The 25744-nt window shown below is 42.7% G+C and overlaps 1 protein-coding gene across 1 annotated transcript; it reads right to left on the minus strand.

The window, feature by feature from the left end:
- Window positions 1-1189: 1189 nt before the first annotated feature.
- On the minus strand, window positions 1190-21293 carry LOC110514368 (fucolectin-1). The gene is made up of 6 exons (XM_021593802.3): window positions 20774-21293; window positions 19665-19741; window positions 8148-8442; window positions 7669-7823; window positions 7194-7476; window positions 1190-1717 (listed from the first exon to the last, which is right to left on the minus strand). Exons 2-6 carry the CDS (start codon window positions 19738-19740, stop codon window positions 1546-1548), a joined length of 981 nt encoding a protein of 326 aa, XP_021449477.1. The 5' UTR covers window position 19741; window positions 20774-21293; the 3' UTR covers window positions 1190-1545.
- Between the last annotated feature and the right edge of the window lie 4451 nt (window positions 21294-25744).

Consider the following 25744-nt stretch of genomic DNA (forward strand, 5'->3'; position numbering starts at 1 on the left):
GAAGGGATATTCAATGTATGATTTTTTATTTTTTACCCATCTACCAATAAGTTCCTTTCTTTGTGAGGCAATGGAAAAACTCCCTGGTCTTTGCAGTTGAATCTCTGTTTGAAATTCACTGCTCGACTGAGGGACCTTACAGATAGTTGTATGAGTGATGTACAGAGCTGAGGTAGCCATTAATATGTTTTGTTAAACACTATTATTGCACACAGTGAATCCATGCAACTTATTATGTGACATTTTTACTACTGAACTTATGTGGGCTTGCCAAGCTTACTTTTGTATTTATTTTACTTAACCTTTATTAAACTAGGCAAGTCAGTTAAGAACAAATTATTATTTACAATGACAGCCTACCCCGGCCAAACCCTAAACCTGACGACGCTGGGCCAATTGTGCGCCGCCCTATGGGACTCCCAATCAATAACACATTATTGACTCAAGCCACTGACATTTTGGGGTTTATACAAGCTAGTGACGAAAACATATACATTTCTGTACATTTTCAATTCAGGCTGTAACACAACAAAATGTGGAAAACGTACTTTCAAAGGCGCTGTATTCCTTCTCATGGCCACTGTTAATAACCCCATGGTGTTGCCTAGTAGTATTACTTTCAAGGTAGTTTGGTAGTATTCACTTCAAGCCTACTTTCAAGTGCTGATTTTTCATCTTTGACATCTTGTTTTATTAAGTACAATTAAAATTACCATTACGTAAACAAATTAGCATCACTAGTATTATGTCCAAATAAGGTTAAAGGCATTCAAATCAAATCAAATTTTATTTGTCACATACACAATCCCAGGCGGACTAGTGGTGGATTCTGTCATATTCTCTAACCTAAAGTCCAGTGGAGTTTAAACGTATATTGATGTATGCTTGATTTGGTCTGGTCCTCGTCTGGTCATCTGAGTAGCATTCAGCCGTATATTAATGTAGCTGGTAAATATTTGCTTATGTTTATGGTCTTTCAAACTTTGTTCACCATGTTTTATGATATGAGGGCAGCAAGCAATAAAGTCATCTGCAGTAATTCCGACCACAATAGAATAATTTAGAGTAGAAGATAGGGATACAACTTTAGAGGGAACAGGCTATGGCAAAGAGTGGATTATTGTACAGAGCCCAAAATGGACCTATTTACAGACTACGAGCACAAACAACCAAATACATCATGGAAACATTCCAGATCCAAGATTTCACCTTTAATTCATTTTAGCATAATAGCAATAGTATTAAAGCATTATATGTATTTCTAAGTATCAATGTGAACCATCTAACCAATAATTAGGCTACAAGAAATGTATGAATATTTTTGTGTTACACAAAAAGTTGGCCAATTTATACCCAAACTTCCAAAAACAGTGTGCAAGAAGAACTTCCAGAACAGGGGACCAAATTTGTTTTTGTATACTGAAAGTAAATACACATTTTTGATCATTAACATACTGGAAGTATACTAAAAAACATTCATTGTTTTTCGTAAGACAATACATTCCCCAAACATTGCAGGGTGCTGTTAAGAGTTAACGATCTGATTTAGTTACATGTAGGCCCAGTCCCATCCAGGGGTGATCCGTACACCTCCACCTCACACAAGGTCAGGTACTCCTTCCTCCCTGGAATGACCACGATGACATATCGACCCTCCATGCCCGGACACTGGAAGGTGCTAGAAGTGCCAGCTGGGATAGAGGAGATCACAGCACACCTGCAGGATAAAACAGAAACAAACTACTATAGTACCTACTGATAGCCACTTCTGTTCAATTCCAAATGGATATTAAGCCCCTATCTCAGGGTACTTAAAGTACTTCAATAAAGGTGAAATAAAAATAAGAAAGTGCCCTTCTGCCGGACACCCAACAATTGTTTTGGTAAAAAGCTGAGGATGCAAGGACTGACCATTCATAATATCAAAATTAGAGTTTTAACAATGTTTTGAGGCTATAAAGTGTTTGTTTAAATCTAAATTGTTTACAAACATTGGAGAAAAAATATTTTATGTTTTGGGATCTTATGGGGTATGACAGTTGAACTAAGCTTATGAGGTATTTATGAGTTATATACTTTTAAAAAATCAGCATTACTTTGGGTATGAATCGTTCATTTAAAAGTATAAAAATGTATGTCCCAATCATGGATTGCCCCTTTAACATAACCATTAAGTAAATTAGGCAGGATATAGTGCCTTCGGAAAGTATTCAGACTCCTTGACTTTTTCCACATTTTGGTGGGTTACAGCCTTATTTTAAAATGGATTCAATAGTTTTTTCCCTCATCAATCTACACACTCAATACCACATAGTGACAAAGCAAAAACAGTATTTTAGAAATGTTAGCAAATGTATACAAATTAAACTGAAATATCACATTTACTTAATAAGTATTCCAACCCTTTACTTTGTTGAAGCACCTTTGGCAACGATTACAGCCTTGAATCTTCTTGGGTATGATGCTACAAGCTTGGCACACCTGTATTTTGTGAGTTTCTCCCACAACTCTCTGCAGATCCTCTCAATCAGGTTGGATGAGCAGCGTTGCTGCACAGCTATTTTCAGGTCTCTCCAGAGATGTTCGGTCGGCTTCACGTCCGGGCTCTGGCTGGGCCACACAAGGACATTCAGAGACTTGTCCCAAAGGCACTCCTGTGTTGTCTTGGTTGTGTGTTTAGGGTTGTTGTCCTGTTGGAAGGTGAACATTCACCCCAGTCTGAGGCCCCGAGCACTCTGGAGCAGGTTTTAATCAAGGATCTCTGTACTTTGCTCCGTTCATCTTTACCTCGATCCTGACTACTCTTCCAGTTCCTTCCACTGAAAATCATCCCCACAGCACGGCTGCTGCCACCACAATGCTCCACCGTAGAGGTGGTACCAGGTTTCCTCCAGAAGTGATGCTTGACCAGAGAGTCTTGTTTCCCATGGTCTGAGAGTCTTTAGTTGCCTTTTGGCAAGCTCCAAGTGGGCTGTCATGTGCCTTTTACTGAGGAGTGGCTTCCGTCTGGCCACTCTACCATAAATGCCTGATTGGTGGAGTGCTGCAGAGATGGTTGTCCTTCTGGAAGGTTCTCATATCTCCACTCTGTTAGAGTGACCATCAGGTTCTTGGTCACCTCCCTCTGTCTCGGAGCTCTACAGACAACTCTTTCGACCTCATGTAAATAAGGTATTTCTGTTTTTATTTGTATTAAATTAGCAAACATTTCTAAAAAACAGTTTTTGATTTGTCATTATGGGGTATTGTGTGTAGATTGCTGAGGATGTTTTTTTATTTAATACATTTTAGAATAAGGCGGGGAATTTTTTTGGGAAAAAGTCAAGGTGTCTGAATACATTCCGATGGCACTGTATTTATTTATATGGTTATAGCTCCACCTTGCCTGCTGATAGGCTTGGTTGGTTTTCCAAGCCTCATTGCTTCAACTAATCTTCAAAACATATATGACGCCAGATTAAAAACGTATCATTTTTCAATTTAAATTATTATACAAGTTATTGCAACCAAAATAATGTTATATACAGTATATACAACTGTCATGACGTGGCCCTCTTTGGGTATAGCGAGTGCCTTCCCCTCTCTCCTCTCCTACACCCAGGTTCTGTTATCTCAGGTCATACATTCCTGGAGGAGACTCTCTCCTCCTGGCCATGCAGAAAGAGACACATAACGAGAACAAAGTAACTTCTTCTACATCACAGAATTTGAGAACTGAACAATATCCATGTCTTGGAGAATGTGTAAACGGTCAGTGGAGAAGCCAGCTACAACCCAATCCATTTTGTTTCATGTTTGTGACCTCATGAAAGACAATACAGTCACATTACCACAACTCTATTTATACAGGTGCCTTCGTTATGAGGTGTCGGTCTAATTATTGTATAAAATGAATGAGTAAAGATGAAACTATTTGTGAAATGATGTAAGGTGATGTTGAACCGTTGATGTGAGAGAATTGTATTCCCTTTAAAGTTGAACTAAGTCATTGGCCTGCCCCCACGAGCACAGACATGATCTGGCTCATGGGACAGCCCTTTTCTACTGTTACGAATAAAACCCCCACCTGAAGAAATCCTCTTCAGACCACGCATACCTCGGTCAGCTGAGGGGGCGAAGGTTGAGTATAGACCACAGAAACCTCAGTATAAGCTAAGGTTGTAATGGTTGTTGAATTCCTAACCATACCACGTGGAGCATTGGCTACAAGGGTGGAAATGGTTAAACTCTGAGACTATCGATCCCGAAAGAATAAGAGCAACTCTTCGATACTAATTACTAGTCTGCAGCTTGAAATTATGTCAACCTGACATGCGAAGACCGACAACCGCCAAAACATCTATTCTATTAGAACATTTCTGATTAGTACTCTGAAGTATCCATTCTAACCACGAAAGACTTCAGGGAAGCAGAGAGAGAGACGCTCGGATGAACTTTCCAACAGAAAGACAGACAATTCCAACAGAGATCACGACGACACACTGAGCGTAAATATATATTGATTACAATTATTCCCGAATGAGTGAGAAAAGGATTAGAATTTCAATTAATATAATTATCAACTTTGTTGCGACAGCCTTTTCGATTTTCCCGCCCTTCTCAGTCCATACCCACTTCCCTTTGTCCACCAAGCCGTCATATCGGCGTAGCTCACTAGGGAACCTCCCTTATTTCCTTGTAACCATAACTGTTGTTTGTTTATGCATTTCTGTGATTATTTAGATAGTTAGTAAATAAATGAATAACACAATTGATGTATGGATGATTCATAGTAAAGGCTGGGTTCGTGCAGATAACCAACAATTTACGACGTTTGGAATGAGACTAACGTGAGGTAAAGAATTATTAATTAATTAGAAGACTAATTGATTAGATATTAAAATATCTGAAGAGTTATATTAGGAAAAGTATAACTTTGAAATCTGAAGATTTTCCTTTGTGCCCCGAATTCCTAGTTATTTACATTTACATGATTAGTTTAATCACGTAATAATAATTACAGAGAATAGATTTGATAAAATAACAGTCTTCACTTTAATGATGCCAAAGACACGACACAACCATAGCAGCAATGCATATTTTGCTGCGAAGAGACAGAATCGTTAGAGTTTTGGGACACTGTAAAGTCCATGGAGAATAAGAGCACCTCCTCCCAGCAGCCCTACGATAATCAATCATTTCAATAAGCATTTTTCTACGGCTGGCCATGCTTTCCACCTGGCTAGCCCTACCCCGGCCAACAGCTCAGCACCCCTGCCAACAGCTCTGCAACCCTACCCCAGTATCTCTACTTGCACATCATCATCTACACATCTATCACTCCAGTGTTAATGCTAAATTGTAATTATTTCGCCTCAATGGCCTTTTTATTGCCTTACCTCTGTACTCTTCTACTTTTGCGCACACTGTACATCGATTTTTCTATTGTGTTGTTGACTGTACGTTTGTTTGTGTGTAACTCTGTGTTGTTTTTGTCGCACTGCTTTACTTTATCTTGACCAGGTTGCAATTGAAAATGAGAACTTGTTCTCAACTGGTCTACCTGGTTAAATAAAGGTGAAATAAAAAATAAAAAAATACTATTTGTTTTGGTACTTTCCATATGTAGCTTTTTTTTGGTAGCAGGTCTAGAAATGGCTGAATAATTGCTACATATACCTGGATCTAACTCTGCAGATAGCACTACAGGGTGATTTGAAAAGTCATAGTCAATCGATCAATAATAAACTCAGCAAAATAAGAAACGTCCCTTTTTCAGGACCCTGTCTTTCAAAGATAATTCATAAAAATCCAAATAAGTTCACAGATCTTCATTGTAAAGCTTTTATACAGTGTTTCCCATGATTGTTCATAGATCAATAAACAATTAATGAACATGCACCTGTGGAACGGTCGTTAAGACATTAACAGCTTACAGACGGTAGGCAAGAGGCCTTTCTACTGACTCTGAAAAACACCAAAAGAAAGATGCCCAGGGTTCCTGCTCATCTGCGTGAACGTGCCTTAGGTATGTTGCAAGGAGGCATGAGGACTACAGATGTGGCCAGGGCAATAAATTCCAATGTCCATACTGTGAGATGCCTAAGACAGCGCTACAGGGAGACGGGACGGACAGCTGATCGTCCTCGCAGTGGCAGACCACGTGTAACAACACCTGCACAGGATCGGTACATCCGAACATCACACCTGCGGGACAGGAACAGGATGGCAACAACAACTGCCCGAGTTACACCAGGAACACACAATCCCTCGATCAGTGCTCAGACTGTCCGCAAAAGGCTGAGAAAGACTGGACTGGGGGCTTGTAGGCCTGTTGTAAAAGCAGGTCCTCACCAGACATCACCGGCAACAACGTTGCCTTTTGTCCCAAACCCACCATCGCTGGACCAGACAGGACTGGCAAAAAGTGCTCTGACAAGTCACGGTTTTGTTTCACCAGCGGTGATGGTCAGATTCGCGTTTATCGTTGAAGGAATGAGCATTACACCGAGGCCTGTACTCTGGAGCGGGATCGATTTGGAGGTGGAGGGTCCGTCATGGTCTGGGGCGGTGTGTCACAGCATCATCGGACTGAGCTTGTTGTTATTGCAGGCCATCTCAACGCTGTGCGTTACAGGGAAGACATCCACCTTCCTCATGTGGTACCCTTCCTGCAGGTTAATCCTGACATGACCCTCCAGCATGACAATGCCACCAGTCAAACTGCTCATTCTGTGTGTGATTTCTTGCAGACAAGAATGTCAGTGTTCTGCCATTGCCAGCGAAGAGACCGGATCTCAGGTCTGGGACCTGTTGGATCGGAGGGTTAAGGCTAGGGCCATTCCCCCCAGAAATATCCGGGAACTTGCAGATGCCTTGGTGGAAGAGTGGGGTAACATCTCACAGCAAGAACTGCCAAATCTGATGCAGTCCACGAGGAGAAGATGCAGTGCAGTACTTAATGCAGTTGGTGGCCACACCATATACTGAATGTTACTTTTGATTTTGACCCCCCCCCCCCCCCCCTTTGTTCAGGGACACATTATTCTATTTCTGTTTGTCACGTCTGTGGAACTTGTTCAGTTTATGTCTCAGTTGTTGAATCTTGTTATGTTCATACAAATACCCTTGAATGAGTAGGTGTGTCAAGACTTTTGACTTTAATCTTTAAAACTTAAAGTTAAATGGACCTCAACTCTCCTACAGTAATTCACCTAGGATTGTCGATGCCGTTGTTTTCCAGGGAGTCTCCAATGAGTATCTCAGCTCCATTGAGTCTGCTGGGAACACTGTCGACTGTGTTGGTGATGATGATGGAGAACACTTTGTAGGTCTTCAGAAGGTCCACCCTCCACCAGGCGTTGATGTCCTGTAGAGTGTGGGTGCAGGACCCTCCTATCCAAATAGCGTTGCGATTCCCGTCAATAGCATTGCCTGGAATGCCAAACCCATACAAAGACGACTGGGTGGCCTTTCCATATAGAGCCACATTCTCTCCTGGACAAAATAGAGCATAATGCACATTAACTATCATCTTATCAAACAATTGTTGGAACTTGTGTAAGCATATTAATGCGCTGTAATCGTAGAGATTAATATTTAGACTACCATTACAGAGAATATAACAAAAGTTGTACTTATAACACACTGTTCATTATATATATACTGTATATGAATATAAGTTCTGACCGGTTGGGGCAAGGTAGCCATAAACCTCCACTTCACAGAGTGTCAGAAGTCTTTTCTGGCCTGGTAGAACCACAGTCACATAGCGTCCTTTGAAGCCTGGGTCAAAGGCAAGGGTGAGAGAACTGCCAACTGGAACGGAGGGAATTGTTTTAACCCTGGAGAGAGAAATGGGTTTTACTGGAAAATACTGCCTCATGAACTATATAACTTTATTTAAACTAAATTAACAAGGCACGGGAGATGATATGCTGATATCTATAACTGTGCCTGTGGTCTGGTGGTAACCTGTGAGTGGGGTTGAAACTTTTCACCATCATTGCTTGATTCTATCTGTCCTGCCTGCATGGGTTTTTATGTACAGTATGTCCACTATGTATATTCTGGTCACTCTAATTGAGTTCTTCATGGACATAAACAGTAACAATACAGTAACAACACATTGTAAATACAATTGCAAAAACCACAGTATCTTGACTCACAGAGGGTTATGAATGCCATTGTCCACTAAAGAATTTCCTATTCGTATCTCAGCCCCGTTAAGCCTCTCAGGAACAGCATCCCCTCTGTTGGTGACGGTGATGGAGGTGACTATGTAGGTATCAAGCAGGTCCACTCTCCACCAGGGGTTAGTGGATTCGTCAGTGGCAGTGCAGGACCCATGATGGAAATGTGAATCGCGGTTCCCATCAATGGCATTGGAGGCATGACTCAAACCGTGCCATGGGTTCTCGATGAGGTCTGACTGTGTTGCTTTTCCACGCAAGGCAAGATTTCCTGCAGGGTGAGTATAGAGCAGCAATTTAAAGATGCAGTCAAAACAGAATAACAAGGTTTTCTAATCTGTTGAAAGTCAGGGGCCTTAGCGAAAAAAATATGTTACATGGTAGATAAAATCATGACATTTAGTACAAACATGAATTCAGATGATATGAAAACATCCGAGAAGGGATGCTCATTGCAAACTTAACGTGGATGCGCAAGACTAAATGGCCGCCGATGTAGATGATAATTTATTCATAGTCATGTATAAAATAAGTTATTAAGCAACATTTTAATAAAATAACATGACATTAAGTAATACTATATTAAATGTATTCCTTAAGTTCTGATACGTGGAGAAAATAAAATACTCAAGGTTCTGGTTCACATGTGCCAGCACAATGGCATAATGGCACAATGCAGTGCATGATAATCCAGCACCCAGCCATCAACACTTCTGAGAACAGAGGGGCTCACTTTTGCAGCCACTATTGAAACATGAAAAATGGTTTGGTAATAGAAATGTGGTACTTTTGGTACTTCTATTAAATTTGTCTCACATTTGGAAATCAACTAAATGTATTTAACTTATTATAAAATTATTACATTTGATCTGTGTGTGCGGTGCGGTATGCTTTCCTAAAAACTTTTTAAATTAAAAGTAACCTAAAAAGTAATCCATGCCTACCTGGCAGAATCATTATTATTTACATCAATCCAGTGGCCATGTGTTTTGCAAACTCCATCACATGTGCGTGTATGCTACAGAAATGCTCTAACCAAACAAAAGTGTTAAGTGCATACACACTTGAATTAAAGAGTAACAACACTCAAAATACTATTTTTGCCGTTGTATGGTTTTGGCATCGAATATCATGATACTTAACCTGGTATCGGTATCGAAGTAAACTTTTCTGTATCGTGACAACACTAGCTTCTTAGGGCTGAGATCCCGGTAAAGGGATCGATATGACAACAGCCAGTGAAAGTGCAGAGCGCCAAATTCAAACAACAGAAATCTCACAATTAAAAGTCAAAGATAGGAGTCACAAAAAGCACAAATGGAGATAAAATGAATCACTAACCTTTGATGATCTTCATCAGATGACACTCATAGGACTTCATGTTACACAATACATGTATGTTTTGTTCGATAAAGTGCATATTTATATCCAAAAATCTCAGTTTACATTGGCATGTTATGTTCAGTAGTTCCAAAGCATGTGGTGATTTTGCAGAGAGCCACATCAATTCACAGAAATACTCATAATAAACATTGATAAAAGATACAACTATTATACATGGAACTTTAGATAAACTTCTCCTTAACTTCTTGGTGACAGGAAGTATTTTCACTTCCGGATGAAATGCATGCCCAAATTCAACTGCCTGCTACTCATCCCCAGAAGATAAGATATGCATATTATTGGTATTTGGATAGAAAACACTCTGAAGTTTCTAAAACTGTTTGAATCATGTCTGTGAGTATAACATAACTTATTTAGCAGGCGAAACCCAGAGGACAAACTATTCTGATTATTTTTTGAGGTCCCTCTCTTTTCAATAGTTGTCATTGGGAATCCAGATTTCTAAGGGACCTTAGTTCCTATCGCTTCCACTGGATGTCAACAGTCTTTAGAAATTGGTTGAGGTTATTCCTTTGTGTAATGAAGAAGTACGGCCATCTTGAACGAGGGTCACTTGAAGTGTACTGTTAGATAGAGGCGCGTGACCAGAAAGCTAGTTACAGTTTGTTTTCTTCCTGTATTGAACACAGATCATGCCGTCTTCAATTTGATCGATTATTTACCTTTAAAAATTCCATAAAGTTCTATTACAAAAGTAGTTTGAAATGTTTTGGCAAAGTTTACAGGTAACTTTTGAGATATTTTGTAGTCACGTTGAGCAAGTTGCAACCAGTGTTTTTCTGGATCAAACGTGCCAAATAAATTGACATTTTGGATATATATCGATGGAATTAATCGAACAAAAGGACCATTTGTGATGTTTATGGGACATATTGGAGTGCCAACAAAAGAAGTTCGTCAAAGGTAAGGCATGAATTATATTTTTATTTCTGCGTTGTGTCGTGCCTGCAGGGTTGAAATATGGTTTCTCTCTTTGTTTACAGAGGTGCTATCCTCAGATAATAGCATTGATTGCTTTCACCGAAAAGCCTTTTTGAAATCTGACATGTTGGCTGGATTCACAACAATAAATATTCACTTACCATTGATGATCTTCATCAGAATGCGCTCCCAAGAATCCCAGTTCCACAATAAATGTTTGTTTTGTTCGATAATGTCCATCATTTATGTCCAAATTCCTCCTTGTTGTTAGCATGTTCAGCCCAGTAATCCAAATTCATGACGGGCGAGCAGACGAGCAGACGAAAAGTCGAAAAGTTCCGTTACAGTCCGTAGAAACATGTCAAACGATGTATAGAATCAATCTTTAGGATGTTTTTAACATAAATCATCAATCATTTTCCAACCGGAGAATTCCATTGTCTGTAGAAAAGCAATGGAAAGCAAGCTAACTTTCACGTGACCGCACATGGTCAGCTCGTGGGACTCAGGCAGACCTCTGACTCATTCCCTTCTCATTCAGCCCCACTTCACACTAGAAGCATCAAACAAGGTTCTAAAGACGGTTGACATCTAGTGGAAGCCTTAGGAAGTGCAAGATGACCAATATCCCACTGTATCTTCAATAGCGGCTGAGTTGAAAAACTACAAGCCTCAGATTTCTCATTTCCTGTTTGGATTTTTTCTAATTTTTTCTGCCATATGAGTTCTGTTATACTCACAGACATGCAAAAAAAAAAGAGATGCATATATTAGCAACTGGGACTGGGGAGCAGGCAGTTTACTCTGGGCACCTCTGGGCACCTTATTCATCCAAGCTACTCAATACTGCCCCAAGCCATAAGAAGCTAGCAGGCAGTTTGGCAGCCTCTGGTAAAAGCGTCCACAAAGTTGTAATGGCGCCGTTTTATGGTCCGCTAACCAATTGTGCTAATGTGTGTGTTTTTTGGAGTTATTTGTAACTTATTTTGTACGTAATGTTTCTGCCACCGTCTCTTATGACTGAAAAGAGCTTCTAGATATCAGAGCTTCTAGATATCAGCGATTACTCATCCTGTACTGGAAGAAGATTTTTTCATTAACGAGTCGGACACAAAGGATTTACTCCAGACACCCGACAAGGCCCTCATCCCAGTCATTCGCTGGAGAAAGAGAGGGACATTTCTGGGACGTAGGTCTGGGTGCCTTGTAAGTATTCAACGGCGAGTGGGTAATCTGCCTTTACCATTGGTCCCATTAGCCAACGTACAATCATTGGATAATAGAATAGACAAGCTATGAGTATGTATATCCTACCCACTGGACATTAAAAACTGTAATATCTTATGTTTCACCGATTCGTGGCTGAACGACGACATGAATAACATACAGCTGGCGGGTTTTACACTTTTTAACCAGGATATTACATCTTGTAAGACAAAGGGTGGCAGTCTATGTATATTTGTAAACAACAGCTGGTGCATGAAATCTAAGGAAGTCTCGAGGTTTTGCTTGTCTGAGGTAGAGTATCTCATGATAAGCTGTAGACCACACTATTTACCAAGAGAGTCTATTTAACACCACAAACCGATGCTGACACTAAGACCGCAATCAATGAGCTGTATATGGCCATAAGCAAACAAGAGGCGGCGCTCCTAGTGGCCAGAGACTTTAATGCAGGGAAACTTAAATCTGTTTTACCTAAAAAGTTCTCTAGACCACCTTTACTCCACACACAGAGACGTGTACAAAGCTCTCGCCCGCCCTCCATTTGAAGCAGATGAAGGAGATTCTAAGCTACAGGACTGTTTTGCTAACACAGACTGGAATAAGTTCCAAGATTCTTTCGATGGCTTTGAGGAGTACACCACATCAGTCACTGGCTTCATCGATGATGTCATCCCAACAGTGAATGTATGTAAATACCCCAACCGGAAGTCATGGATTATAGGAACTTATTCCACCACTGAGCTAAAGGGTAGAGCTGCCGCTTTCAAGGAGCGGGACTCCAACCCGGGAGTTTTTAAGAAATCCCACTATGCTCTCTGACTAACCATCAAACAGGCAAAGCATCAATACAGGACTAAGATTGAATCATACTACACCGGCTGCGATGCTTGTCAGATGTGGCAGGGCTTGCAAACTTTTACAAACTACAAAGGGAAGCACAGCCGCAAGCAGCCCAGTGACACGAGCCTACCAGACAAGCTAAATCACATGCTTGAGAGCATCAGCTGTTCCGGACGACTGTGTGATCTTGCTCTCCGTAGCCGATGTGAGTAAGACCTTTAAACAGGTCAACATTCACAAGGCCGCAGGGCCAGACGGATTACCAGGATGTGTACTCCGAGCATGCACTGACCACCTTGCAAGTGTCTTCACTGACATTTTCAACCTGTCCCTGACTGAGTCTGTAATAACAACATGTTTCTAGCAGACCCCCAAAGTCCCTGTGCTTAAGAACAGTAAGGTAACCTTCCTAAATGACTACCGACTCGTGGTACTCACGTCTGTAGCCATGAAGTGCTTTGAAAGGCTGGCCATGGCTCACATCAACACCATTATACCAGAAACCCTAGACCCACTCCAATTGGCATACCGCCCCAACAGATCTGCAGATGATGCAATCTCTATTGCACTCCACACTACCCTTTCCCACGTGGACAAAAGGAACACCTACGTGAGAATGCTATTCATTGACTAGAGCTCAGCGTTCAACACCATAGTGCCCTCAAAGCTCATCCCTAAGCTAAGGGCCCTGTGACTAAACACCTCCCTCTGCAACTGGATCCTGGACTTCCTGACGGGCTGCCCCCAGGTGGTAAGAGTAGGTGACAACACATCCGCCACCTCAACACAGGGGCCCCTCAGGGGTGCGTGCCTCCTGTACTCCCTGTTCACTCATGACTGCATGGCCAGGCATGACTCCAACACCATCATTAAGTTTCCCGATGACACAACAGTGGTAGGCCTGATCACCGACAATGATGAGACAGCCTATAGGGAAGAGGTCAGAGACCTGGCTGTGTGGTGCCAGTGTAGGAGAGTTAAAATGGTTATTACATCAAACTAGTGCACAACGCAGAACAGAACCTCCAGGTTAAGGGTCAATGGCCCAAGCCCGCAAAAAGGAATATTCCAAGTTCAGATAGAAGGGGGGAGTCAGATCGCTATGATCGCCAGGAACTTAACCTTTGGTTTCTAGTTTCAATTGTTGCGCTACTAGTACTGCCTGTTAATGTTAAGTGGGCAGCTACAGTAGCTGGATGATATTTACATCTTCAGTTTTTATTAAATGAAATGTATTTTATTTAATCTGGGTGCTTACGTCACCTACTAACACTCTGGTACTAACCGTAGCTCCCGTTCTCCTCAGTCCAAGAAAACACTGCGAGAGAAAGGTATGTGTCGCAGATTACTCCGGTGTAGAAGTCCGTAATGTTAAATAAAGCATCCCAAGGTTAATGCTATAGGTATTGTTATAAGGGAATGTGAGACTATTAAAACAAGTATGTTTCAGAGTTGTATCATTGCTATTGATATAGTTTTATAGAGTGCTAAAAAGTATTGCTGTTGCTAGCTTTCTGTGATGCAGATGGTTAGCTGAGCTGACGATTTAGCTGGCTTTGCATTATGGGAGTTTTTTCACTTCGGACTGAATGGGATAAATGTGATTTCACATTGTAGATTGTTTGTATTACAGTGTTTTTTTACATGAGTTGTTGTATTTTAATACTGTCAACACTGAAAGCACCTAGCAATCCATTAGAGATGTGAGACAGGGTTTCATCTTTCTTCATGCTCCTCTATAGAAAAACTTGTCAGATGGTGCATTGGAGATTGATGTATTCCTGTCCTGTCTTTTCATGATATAATTACAGGTATGGTTCTACTGTCTAAGAATTACTATTATACATTCTTTGTACTTATTTTATTCTATACATTGTGACTTTATGTATGAATGTGATTGTGGGAGTCTGAGAAAGCACAGAGAGAAAGAACAATTTGTCAGATGGTGCATTGGAGACTGATGTATTCCTGTCCTGTCTTTTCATAATATTATCGACATAAAAGCCCCTAAAGACATCCGTGGTGTCGCTCTTCATTTCTTGGTTCTTCTGTGGTACATATAAAGACCGCTACAGACTGGTGCAACGACCCGGATCAACAGATCAACTGCAACGGATCGCCGGGGGACCCCTACACAGAACTGGGTCGACTTAACACGTCTAGAACATTTGAGGGCAAGGTTAACTTTGTACAATATGTTGTGTACACCACAGTTGTTGAGATTACAGAACAGGAGAGAAGATGTATCAGTTGTTGGTGATAACAATGTACATGTTACTCCGGTTAGTGTTACTGTGAGAGGTCCACAAGTTATTACCACTGGGGTGGGGCGGGGGGCTCAGTTGGCCAGTATGGTGGAACATAGTGCTAGAGCCAGTCCTGTTAGATACTCAGCAGTCAATACTAGAAGGCCAAGCTACCAAGCAGTAGCCAACCATAGCATGATAACAGTAGCCAACCAGGCAATGATAATAGTGAAAAGTCCCAGATGCCCATAGGGGGTGAAAATGAAAACCGAACCCAATTGCAAGCCCTGGCAGAGTTAGTCAAACAACTGCAGTGAATTAGGAAATCAAGTTGCCGCTAGTCTAGCAGGGGCTGATCCAAGCACTCCCCAAACCATAGTACAAATACCTGATTGGTCAAAGGTCAACCTCATTCTGAAGTCAGACATCAGAGAACAGACCGGTGCACAGTGACTGAATGACAAGAAATGAAGCAAGCTGACTTGAAACAGAAGGGATGCAGTATATCAGCACAGGGGCAAGAGATACAGGACAGACTGATGGGGCACGCTGAAGACATAGTCAGAATTGGGCTCTGTGGAAACCCCCTCATTAGCACAAGCAGAGACCCTGAATCCATATTCAATATCCTGAGGCAGCACTTTGGAGAGGCAATCTCATCCACAATTCCATTAGGATACTTCTTGGATTATTGGGTCAGACTGAACAAAGCAATTGACCTTGCCAATGAGTGCTTGCAAAGACAGGGAAAAAGAGTGGATGATCCAGGTCATGAGGTGACCATGATGTTTGTTAAACACTGCCCTGACCCAGCATTATATGCCGCTCTTAAATGCAAGCCTTTTGAAAAGGAGAAAAAGGAAAACCTCATGGCGGTGCACTAAAACGTCTGTAACCTCAAGACTGGACTTCTGAATGTGAGGAAGCACTGGAGAAGCTAAAAGTTGCAGTCTACCAAACAGCCATGATGGATCACCCAGACTTTAGCAGACCATTTATTCTATTAATAGATACATCAATGGATGGCTTAAGTGCAGGACTTAGCCAGACACTTGAGGGTGAGAGTAGGCCCAGACCAGTAGCCTTTGCAAGCAAAACTCTGTTGAGGTCCCAGTCCCGTTACCCAGCACACAGATAAGAAGTTCTTCGCTCTTAAGTGGGATGCGATAAGTTTACCCATTGGCTGAAGGGAAATAGATCCACAGTCCTAACAGGTAACAACCCCCTGACATATATAATGACGAAACCAAAGCTAGATGCCCGTGAGCAACGGTGGGTCTCTAAACTGATCTGTTTCACCTGATCGCGCGCTTTAAGGACAATGCCACCAACACAGCCCGCTACCACAGACTGTGGGCTCTCCTTCTCCATGGCCGACGTAAGTAAAACATTTAAACGTGTTAACCCAAGCAAGGCTTCCGGCCCAGACAGCAGCGTCCTCAGAGCATGCGCAGACCAGCTGGCTGGTGTGTTAACGGACATATTTAATCAATCCCTATCCCAGTCTGCTGTCCCCACATGCTTCAAGATGGCCACAATTGTTCCTCTTCCCAAGAAAGCTAAGGTAACTGAAATAAATTACTATCGCCCCGTAGGTATTCCTCTTGTCCAGATGGGATAGGGCAGTGTGCAGTGCAATGGCGATTGCATCATCTGTGGATCTTTTGGGGCGGTAAGCAAATTTAAGTGGGTCTAGGGTGTCAGGTAAGGAAGAGGTGATATGATCCTTAACTAGCCCCTCAGAGCACTTCAGGATGACAGAAGTGAGCGCTACGGGGTGATCGTCATTTAGTTCAGTTACCTTTGCTTTCTTGGGTACAGGAACAATGGTGGACATCTTGAAGCAAGTAGGGACAGCAGACTGGGATAGTGAGAGATTGAATTTGTCCGTAAACACTCCACCCAGCTGGTCTGCGCATGCTCTGAGGACGCGGCTAGGGATGCCGGCAGCCTTGCGAGCGTTTACACGCTTAAATGTCTTGGCTGGTTATCCCTTTGTAGTTCATGATTGTCTGTAGACACTGCCAAATACATCTTGTGTCTGAGCCGTTGAATCACGACTCCACTTTGTCACTGTACAGAGGAAACAACTTCACTGTTTGTATTCAACCATATTCGCAGTCACCTTGCCGTGGTTAAATACGGTGACTTGCGCTTTCAGTTTAGCGTGAATGCTGCCATCTATCCACGGTTTCTGGTTTGGGTAGGTTTTAATAGTCACAGTGGGAACAGCATCCCCTATACACTTCCCGAAGAATTCAGTGAAGCATGGATTCTGATTGGTTAGACCAGCATTGAATAGACCTGAGCACAGGTATTTCCTGCTTGAGTTTCTGCCTATAGGAAGGGAGGAGCAAAATGGGGTCGTGATCTGATTTGCAGAAGCGGGGGAGGGCCTTGTAGGCATCCCGGAAGAGAGAATAGCAGTGGTCGCGTTTTTTTCTCAGCGCGACTACTACAGTTAATTTGTTGATGGAACTTTGGTCAGGATATGTGGTTTCCAGTTTGCATCAAGTCCAGTGTAATTCCTTGAGGGCCGTCATGGTATTGGCTTGAGGGGGAATATACACGGCTGTGACTATAACCAAAGAGAATTCTCATGGGAGGTAATACTGTCGGCATTTGATTGTGAGGTGTTCTAGGACGGGTGAACAAAAGGTCTTGAGTTTCTGAATGTTATCGCAATTACACCATGAGTGGTTAATCATGAAACATACACCACCGCCCTTCTTCCCGTAGAGTTCTTTATTCCTGTCTGCACAATGTACTGAGAACCCAACTGTCTGTATGAACGGGGAGTGTATATCTGGAGAGAGCCATGATTCCGTGAAACAGAGTATGTTACAGTCCTTTATGTCTCTCTGGAAGGAGATCCTCGCCCTGAGCTCGTCTACTTTTTTGTCCAGAGTCGGAACTTTAGCAAGTAATATACTCTGAAGCGGTGGATGGTTTGCCCGCCTCCTGAGTTGGACTAGAAGTCCACTCAGAATACCTCTTCTCTGCCGGCGTCATCTTGGAGCAGCCTCTGGGATAAGTTAAATTGCCTTGGGTGGTGCGAACAACGCAACCAATTGAGGAAAGTCGTAATCCTGGTCGTAATGCTGGTGAGTTACCGCCACTCTGATATGCAAAAGTTATTTCCTGCTGTATGTAATAACGCGAAAACGTTATGGGCTAATAATGTTAGAAATACCATACACAAAAAACAAATACTGCAAAGCTGCTTAGGAGCTGGAAGCAGAGCTGCCAGGTCTCTCGGCTCCATCTTTCAGCCATTACTTTTTAACGCCAAGGCCCCGGATATGATCCTAGTACATAAATCAGCAAGTTGTGTCATAAATGCATTGAGATATAATATTTCCTCACATTTCATAGTAAGAGACCTTGCCCTGTTAATTTAAAGGGCATTATATCTCAACCTGGTCTCAGAGCACTTCGTATTATTCTGTATGTAAATGCATAACACACCATTTAGCATGATATGTTATGTTTCGTATGGTATGTACTAATTTGTAGCTGTTCATCACCCATTTCGTATGATATGTTAAGAATTACAATTCAGTATTATATATTACAATTTGCTAAACGTTTTATATGTTACGTATTTGCAAACTTATGAAATCTTATGAATTCGCTAAATGTATGATGATACGAATTTGGAAAAGTATGATAAGTTACAAATGCTAGCTAGGTGACTAACATTAGCTAGCTCGCTAAAGTCAGCTAGGCCAGGTGTTAGGGTTAATGTTAGGGTTACTTTTAGGAGTTAGGTTCAAGGGTTAAGGTTAGGGTTGGGGTTAGGGTTAATGTTAGGGTTACTTTAAGGAGTTAGGTTCAAGGGTTCGGGTTTGGGGAAGTGTTGGTCGAGAAAGGTTGAAGTTAGGTTAGCTAATTTGCTAAGTAGTTTTGTTGGGGCTTGTTTCCTTGTTCCTTGTCAATCATTGGCTCATTGGTGAAATTAGCATTGTGACAATGTCTTTAATTAAATCATTCAAAAAGCTTTATTAATGCAATTGCAGACAGAAGTTGACCCCAGGAACATAGCACACATGTTTCTGAGTAAGTTCTGCAAAATATAAAAGCTTCCAAGTTATTTTATTAAACCCGAAGTCCAACCCTAGTGATGTCACTGCCTACATCATTATCTTCTACTCCTGATACCAAAACCATGCCTACTCAACACTAAAACTCTTGTTTATATAGCTATCTAAAAGCTTAGCAGTAAATGTCCAAGTTGATTTAGAGTGGAATGTCTAACTAATCTCTTATCTCTTACACTCCCCTGCAGAGTTCTGTCTTCACAGTCACACATTTGTCAGACAGTTTCTTCACAAGAGCCTAGAAAAGTACTGTGGAACAATATTACACCTTATAATGTGTATGTATATTGTTAATTTGTAGTCTAGGACCCTATAAATGTAAGGAGGGAGAGGTCTTATAACCCCTCCCCTTCTATTAATACAACATAAGCATAATTATTATAATACATCAAACATTTGGTACAGCCTCTATCATGAGCCCTAGGTGAACCCCTTTCATTTTCGATGTAGCTCAAATGTAGTAAGTAGTCAAAAAGTTGCCATTTAGCTAAAGTTGTCCATGATAGGATTCGAACTCCCGACTTTAGGATTGCTAGAGGTTCGCGTTATAAGTCCGCCCATCTATCTATCCAACTAACCACCCTACTATAGTTTTCGCCTTAAGTAACCATCTGTCTTATGTAACCATATCAAACGTAACATATCATATCAAATGGAGAGTCTTGGATTTACGTACAGAATGATACGAAATGCTCTGAGACCAGGTTGACTATCTAAGTTAATAACAGGAGGAAAGGAATTAAAGATGTGATTACTTGGGACGGTCGCGCCAATAGAGCCTGCCAGTCCCAGGAGATTCAACAAGAGGAACATCATGGCTGATCTCACCATCCTGGAGGAAAAGCCCAGAGCAAGTCAACAATGGGTCTAATAGGAACCAATCCACAGAAACATTCAATTCAATCACAATTTATCATTTTTATAAATTCAGCTCACTTGAACAAAGACATTTTAAATATTGTTTTTACTCACCTCTCAAGAAGAAGAATAAACACCAAGAGAATTTTGGGTAGTGTAATTTTTAAATGTTTTGTACTATTCATTTGAACTCATTTTATCATTCTGTCATAAAGAGCACATGTTGAAGTTCATTTAAAAAATGTTTTAAACATTTCTAGTCATCTACGTGTAACATGGTTGAAGTGTTATTCTTGACCCGCTCAGTTTTCTACCATATTATAATTGAAAACATTATTTAAAAAGTAATCACCATATGAAAACCCGTAGCATGGTTGTTCTTGAAAATGAGGGACAAATGTAAATGTATCACTAATCTGGGGAAATTAGTAATAATCTTCGGAAATGACATTGTCAAAGCAACAAAATAACAAGGGCTATTACTATTATGGTGAAGACTTCGGGACATTTTTGGGTTAAAATCTTCCTCAGAAAAGGGACATGTCAAAAGGCAGATTTTGGGCTATTTAGAAATACTTTATTCATTAAAAAAATCTGATGTATTTGATTTTTTTTAAAGGGCACTTATTTTAATATAACAGGCATACATTTCTGTATAAGTTCTACTTAATAAAGAACGTAATTCAAGAGAGTATGATATTAGCAGAAAGGACCATGAGAGGTGCTGCATTACTCTTGGCACTATTCTCTCCTTTCGTGAACTTGCTACTTTTTTAAATAGAATACAAGTCTTTCTCCTTGCAAACACATCAGCATGCATTTTAGTAAAGGATTGGATTATGGGAACATCACGCCCATCTGAATTCAACCCACTGCTGAATTAAGACATTATTATTATGCCATAACTGTTATGAAAATCAACATTTAACGTGTGGTTGTGTAAGGCAGAACATATAACATAATAGAAGACAATTCCAAACAGTATTAGATGTTAATATCCTCTTACCTTCACACTCAACAAAATAAGGTCACTGTTGATGTTGATGTAGGTAAAAAGCTCTGTAGACAGCTGAATCTGACTGATTCATTTATACACCAGTCACAAAGTCAAACACGCCCCCACCCCTCGTCTCCAAGGACATCCTCCTAACAATTTACCATACCATGATAACTAGTCACCTGCACTACTGTTCCATAGATTGACTTCCAGCCCCACATCGGTGCGATAAAACAGATCTCAACCAGCTCCAGTTAATCATCAACAGGGCTGCTTGTATCATGACCGGGCATTTATGGAGGGAACACAAGAGATACTTCTGTAATATGCTGGAATCTAACCACTGACGGACAGGATCCTTTTCAACATCCTAGTGACGTTTCTTTGGGACTATTATAGACATCCTGACAACTGATACACTGAATGTCCTGAGAACGTCCTAAAAACATCCTTATCTGGTCCTCAATGACATCCCAGGACCATCCTGGGATCTAGACAAAACACTCCTAGAGAATGTTCTCTTGTGACCATCACACATTCGTCCCGATGACAGGAACAATAATGTGTTGACTTTTGTCTTGTAGACGGCTACAAGAATGGCTCTGGCTGCACAAGGACACCATGTGGGAGAGCTGCTAGCAGGTATTGGAGGACTTCATGCTCAAGGGGACTTTGGTTTTTGCTATGAGTAAATATGGGTGTTTATTTATTTTTGTGTGAAACATTTGCTTCGGTGGATCCTTTTTGTAACCTGCCTGCTGGCCTGCGCTGCTTAATGGGCTCCTTTGTTTCTTTGGTTTGGATTATATGTTTGTCTGATGATTTGAAGTAACATGGTTTTTAAATAAAAAATAAAGAGAGCATTTTATTCGGAGATGAGGCATTCTCACTGAATTGTGAAAAAACAAATTGAGAATGTATTGAAACTTGATTACTGAAACGATGACAACTGAAAACCACGCCGTATGAAAATAAAAAATGTACTTTTTGTTGTTTGCCTCTGCTTCACTCTGCCGGCTCAACTCAGAACTTAGAACATGTCACTGTTCCACCCTGTGACAGAATCATTGAGACAAATAACTAAAACATGATTCCAATTCATTGCAAGATAGAGACAGTATAATTGAATGATCAGGATATAGCGATATGGAAGGGAATAACAGGAAACATGTTCAATGTGTTACAGAGTTGTTAACATTGCTACTTATAGAATCTCAAAAGCATACAGGAACCAGGCAACATATTGCATGTATTCTTATTCCACATTAAATAGTCTACTGCAGTTGATGAATACGTTCAATTAGATAACAGTAGATTAAAAGTGTCTAATTATAAAATTGCTTCAATGTTTCCTTACGGTCCTGGTGCAATTGCAATCCAAATTAAATCAAATTCATTGTCACATACACATGGTTAGCAGATGTTAATGCGAATCCAGCAAAATGCTTGTGCTTCTAGTTCCGACAATGCAGTAATAACCAACGAGTAATCTAACCTAACAATTCCAAAACTACTACCGTATACACCCAAGTGTAAAGGGATAAAGAATAGGTACATAAAGATATATGAATGAGTGATGGTACAGAGCGGCATAGGCAAGATGCAGTAGATGGTATCGAATACAGTATATACATATGAGATGAGTAATGTAGGGTATGTGTCACGCCCTGGTCTTAGTATTTTGTGTTTTCTTTATTAATTTGGTCAGGCCAGGGTGTGACATGGGTTTTGTATGTGGTGTGTTTTGTCTTGGGGTTTTTGTTAGGTATTGGGTTTGTATTATAGTAGGGGTTTCTAGCATAGTCTATGGCTGTCTGGAGTGGTTCTCAATCAGAGGCAGGTGTTTATCGTTGTCTCTGATTGGTAACCATATTTAGGCAGCCATATTCTTTGAGTGTTTTGTGGGTGATTGTTCCTGTCTTTGTTGTCACCAGATAGGCTGTATAGGTTTTCATGTTACGTTTGTTGTTTTTGTATTGTTCGTGTTTATTCTTTATTAAACATGTATCAAGAATACCACGCTGCATTTTGGTCCGACTCTCCTTCACCTAAAGAAAACCGTTACAGAATCACCCACCACAACAGGACCAAGCGGCGTGGTAACGGGCAGCAGCAGGAGCAGCGTAATAAGGACTTCTGGACTTGGGAAGAAATCATTGATGGGAGAGGACCCTGGGCAAAGCCAGGGGAGTGTCGCCGCCCCAAGGTGCAGCAGGAGAAACGGCAGCAGGAGCAGCGAGAGGAATGGACATGGGAGGACGAATTGGACGGAGAAGGACCCTGGGCTCAGCCTGGAGAATATCGCCGCCCCAAAGAAGAACTGGAGGCGGCGAAAGCGGAGAGGCGCTGGTATGAGGAGGCAGCACGGTGACGCGGATGGAAGCCTGAGAGTCAGCCCCCAAAATTTATTGGGGGGGGGCTCACAGGGAGTATGGCGAGGCCAGGTAGGAGATCTACGCCAACTTCCTGTGCTTACCGGGGGGCTAGAGAGACCGGGCAGGCACCGTGCTATGCTGTGGAGCGCACGGTGTCCCCAGTGCGGGTGCATAGCCCAGTGCGGTACATTCCAGCTCCGGGTATCGGCCGGGCTAGAGTGAGCATTGAGCCAAGTGCCATGAAGCCGGCTCTACGCAGCTGGTCTCCAGTGCGTCTCCTTGGGCCGGCTTACATGGCACCAGCCTTGCGCATGGTGTCCCTGGCTCGCCTGCATAGCCCAGTGCGGGCTATTCCATCTCGCCGCACTGGCAGGGCGACCGGGAGCATTCAACCAGGTAAGGTTGGGCAGGCTCGGTGCTCAAGAGCTCCAGTGCGCCTGCACGGTCCGGTCTACCCCCAGTACCACCTCCACGCACCAGCCCTCCGGTGGCAGCTCCCCGCACCAGGCTTCCTGTGCGAGTTCTCGGCCCAATACCACCAGTGCCAGCACCACGCATCAGGCCTACAGTGCGCCTTGCCTGTCCAGCGCTGCCAGAGCTTTCCTCCTCTCCAGCGCTGCCGGAGTCTCCCGCCTATCTAGCGCTGCCAGAGCCTTCCTCCTCTACAGCGCTGCCGGAGTCTCCCGCCTGTTCAGCGCAGTCAGAGCCTTCCTCCTCTACAGCGCTGCCGGAGTCTCCCACCTGTTTAGCGCAGTCAGAGCCTTCCTCCTCTACAGTGCTGCTGGAGTCTCCCGCCTGTTTAGCGCTGCCAGAGCCTTCCGCGTCTACAGCGCTGCCGGAGTCTCCCGCCTGTTCAGAGCTGCCAGTCTGCAAGGAGCAGCCAGAGCCGCCAGTCTGCAAGGAGCAGCCAGAGCCGCCAGTCAGCATGGAGCAGCCAGAGCCGCCAGTCAGCATGGAGCAGCCAGAGCCGCCAGTCAGCATGGAGCAGCCAGAGCCGCCAGTCAGCATGGAGCAGCCAGAGCCGCCAGTCAGCATGGAGCAGCCAGAGCCGCCAGTCAGCATGGAGCAGCCAGAGCAGCCAGCCAGCATGGAGCAGCCAGAGCAGCCAGCCAGCATGGAGCAGCCAGAGCAGCCAGCCAGCATGGAGCAACCAGAGCCGCCAGTCAGCATGGAGCAGCCAGAGCCGCCAGTCAGCATGGAGAAGCCAGAGTCGCCAGTCAGCATGGAGCTGCCAGTCAGCATGGAGCAGCCAGTCAGCATGGAGCAGCCAGAGCTGCCAGTCAGCCAGGATCTTCCAGATCCGCCAGTCAGCCAGGATCCGCTATTCAGCCAGGATCCACCATTCAGCCAGGATCTTCCAGATCCGCCAGTCAGCCAGGAACCGCCATTCAGCCAGGATCCGCCAGTCAGCCAGGATCTGCCAGAACTGCCAGTCAGCCAGGATCTGCCAGAACTGCCAGCCAGCCAGGATCTGCCAGAGCCAACTACCTGCCTGAGCTTCCTCTCAGTGCTGAGCTACCCCTCAGTCCCGAGCTACCCCTCAGTCCCGAGCTACCCCTCAGTCCCGAGCTGCCCCTCAGTCCAGTGGGGCCCTTGGTGAGGACTACTAGGCCAAGGTCGGCGGCGAGGATCACCTATCTAAGGACGCAAGGCAAAGGGACTAAGACTTTGTTGGAGTGGGGTCCACGTCCCACGCCGGAGCCGCCACCATGGACAGACGCCCACCCGGACCCTCCCCTATGGGTTTAGTTGTGCGGTCGGGAGTCCGCACCTTGGGGTTCTGTCACGCCCTGGTCTTAGTATTTTGTGTTTTCTTTATTAATTTGGTCAGGCCAGGGTGTGACATGGGTTTTGTATGTGATGTGTTTTGTCTTGGGGTTTTTGTTAGGTATTGGGTTTGTATTATAGTAGGGGTTTCTAGCAAAGTCTATGGCTGTCTGGAGTGGTTCTCAATCAGAGGCAGGTGTTTATCGTTGTCTCTGATTGGGAACCATATTTAGGCAGCCATATTCTTTGAGTGTTTTGTGGGTGATTGTTCCTGTCTTTGTGTTTGTTGTCATCAGATAGGCTGTATAGGTTTTCACGTTACGTTTGTTGTTTTTGTATTGTTCGTGTTTATTCTTTATTAAACATGTATCAAGAATACCACGCTGCATTTTGGTCCGACTTGCCTTCACCTAAAGAAAACCGTTACAGTATGTAAACATAAAAGTGGCATAGTTTAAAGTGGCTAGTGATACATGTATTACATAAAGATGGCAAGATGCAGTAGATGATAGAGTACAGTATATACATATGAGATGAGTCATGTAGGGTATGTAAACATTATATTAAGTGGCGTTGTTTAAAGTGGCTAGTGATACATTTTTTACATCAATTTCCATCAATTTCCATTATTAAAGTGAGCTGGAGTTGAGTCAGTATGTTGGCAGCAGCCACTCAATGTTGGTGATGGCTGTTTAACAGTCTGATGGCCTTGAGATAGAAGCTGTTTTTCAGTCTATCGTTCTCTGCTTTGATGCACCTGTACTGACCTCGCCTTATGGATGATAGCGGGGTGAACAGGCAGTGGCTCGGGTGGTTGTTGTCTTTGATGATCTTTATG

This window comes from Oncorhynchus mykiss, chromosome 3 (genome assembly GCF_057628025.1).
Source record: "Oncorhynchus mykiss isolate SJ-2025 chromosome 3, ASM5762802v1, whole genome shotgun sequence".
Lineage (NCBI taxonomy): Eukaryota > Metazoa > Chordata > Actinopteri > Salmoniformes > Salmonidae > Oncorhynchus > Oncorhynchus mykiss.

Excerpts from the sequence above, each read along its gene's own strand:
- LOC110514368 (XM_021593802.3), bottom strand. The coding sequence starts at position 19,740 with ATGGTGAGATCAGCCATGATGTTCCTCTTGTTGAATCTCCTGGGACTG. Across the intron at positions 7,824-8,147 it reads AATGGCATTCATAACCCTCT|GGTTAAAACAATTCCCTCCG; the intron begins GTGAGTCAAGAT and ends TTCTCTCTCCAG. Across the intron at positions 7,477-7,668 it reads TGGCTACCTTGCCCCAACCG|GAGAGAATGTGGCTCTATAT; the intron begins GTCAGAACTTAT and ends TATTTTGTCCAG.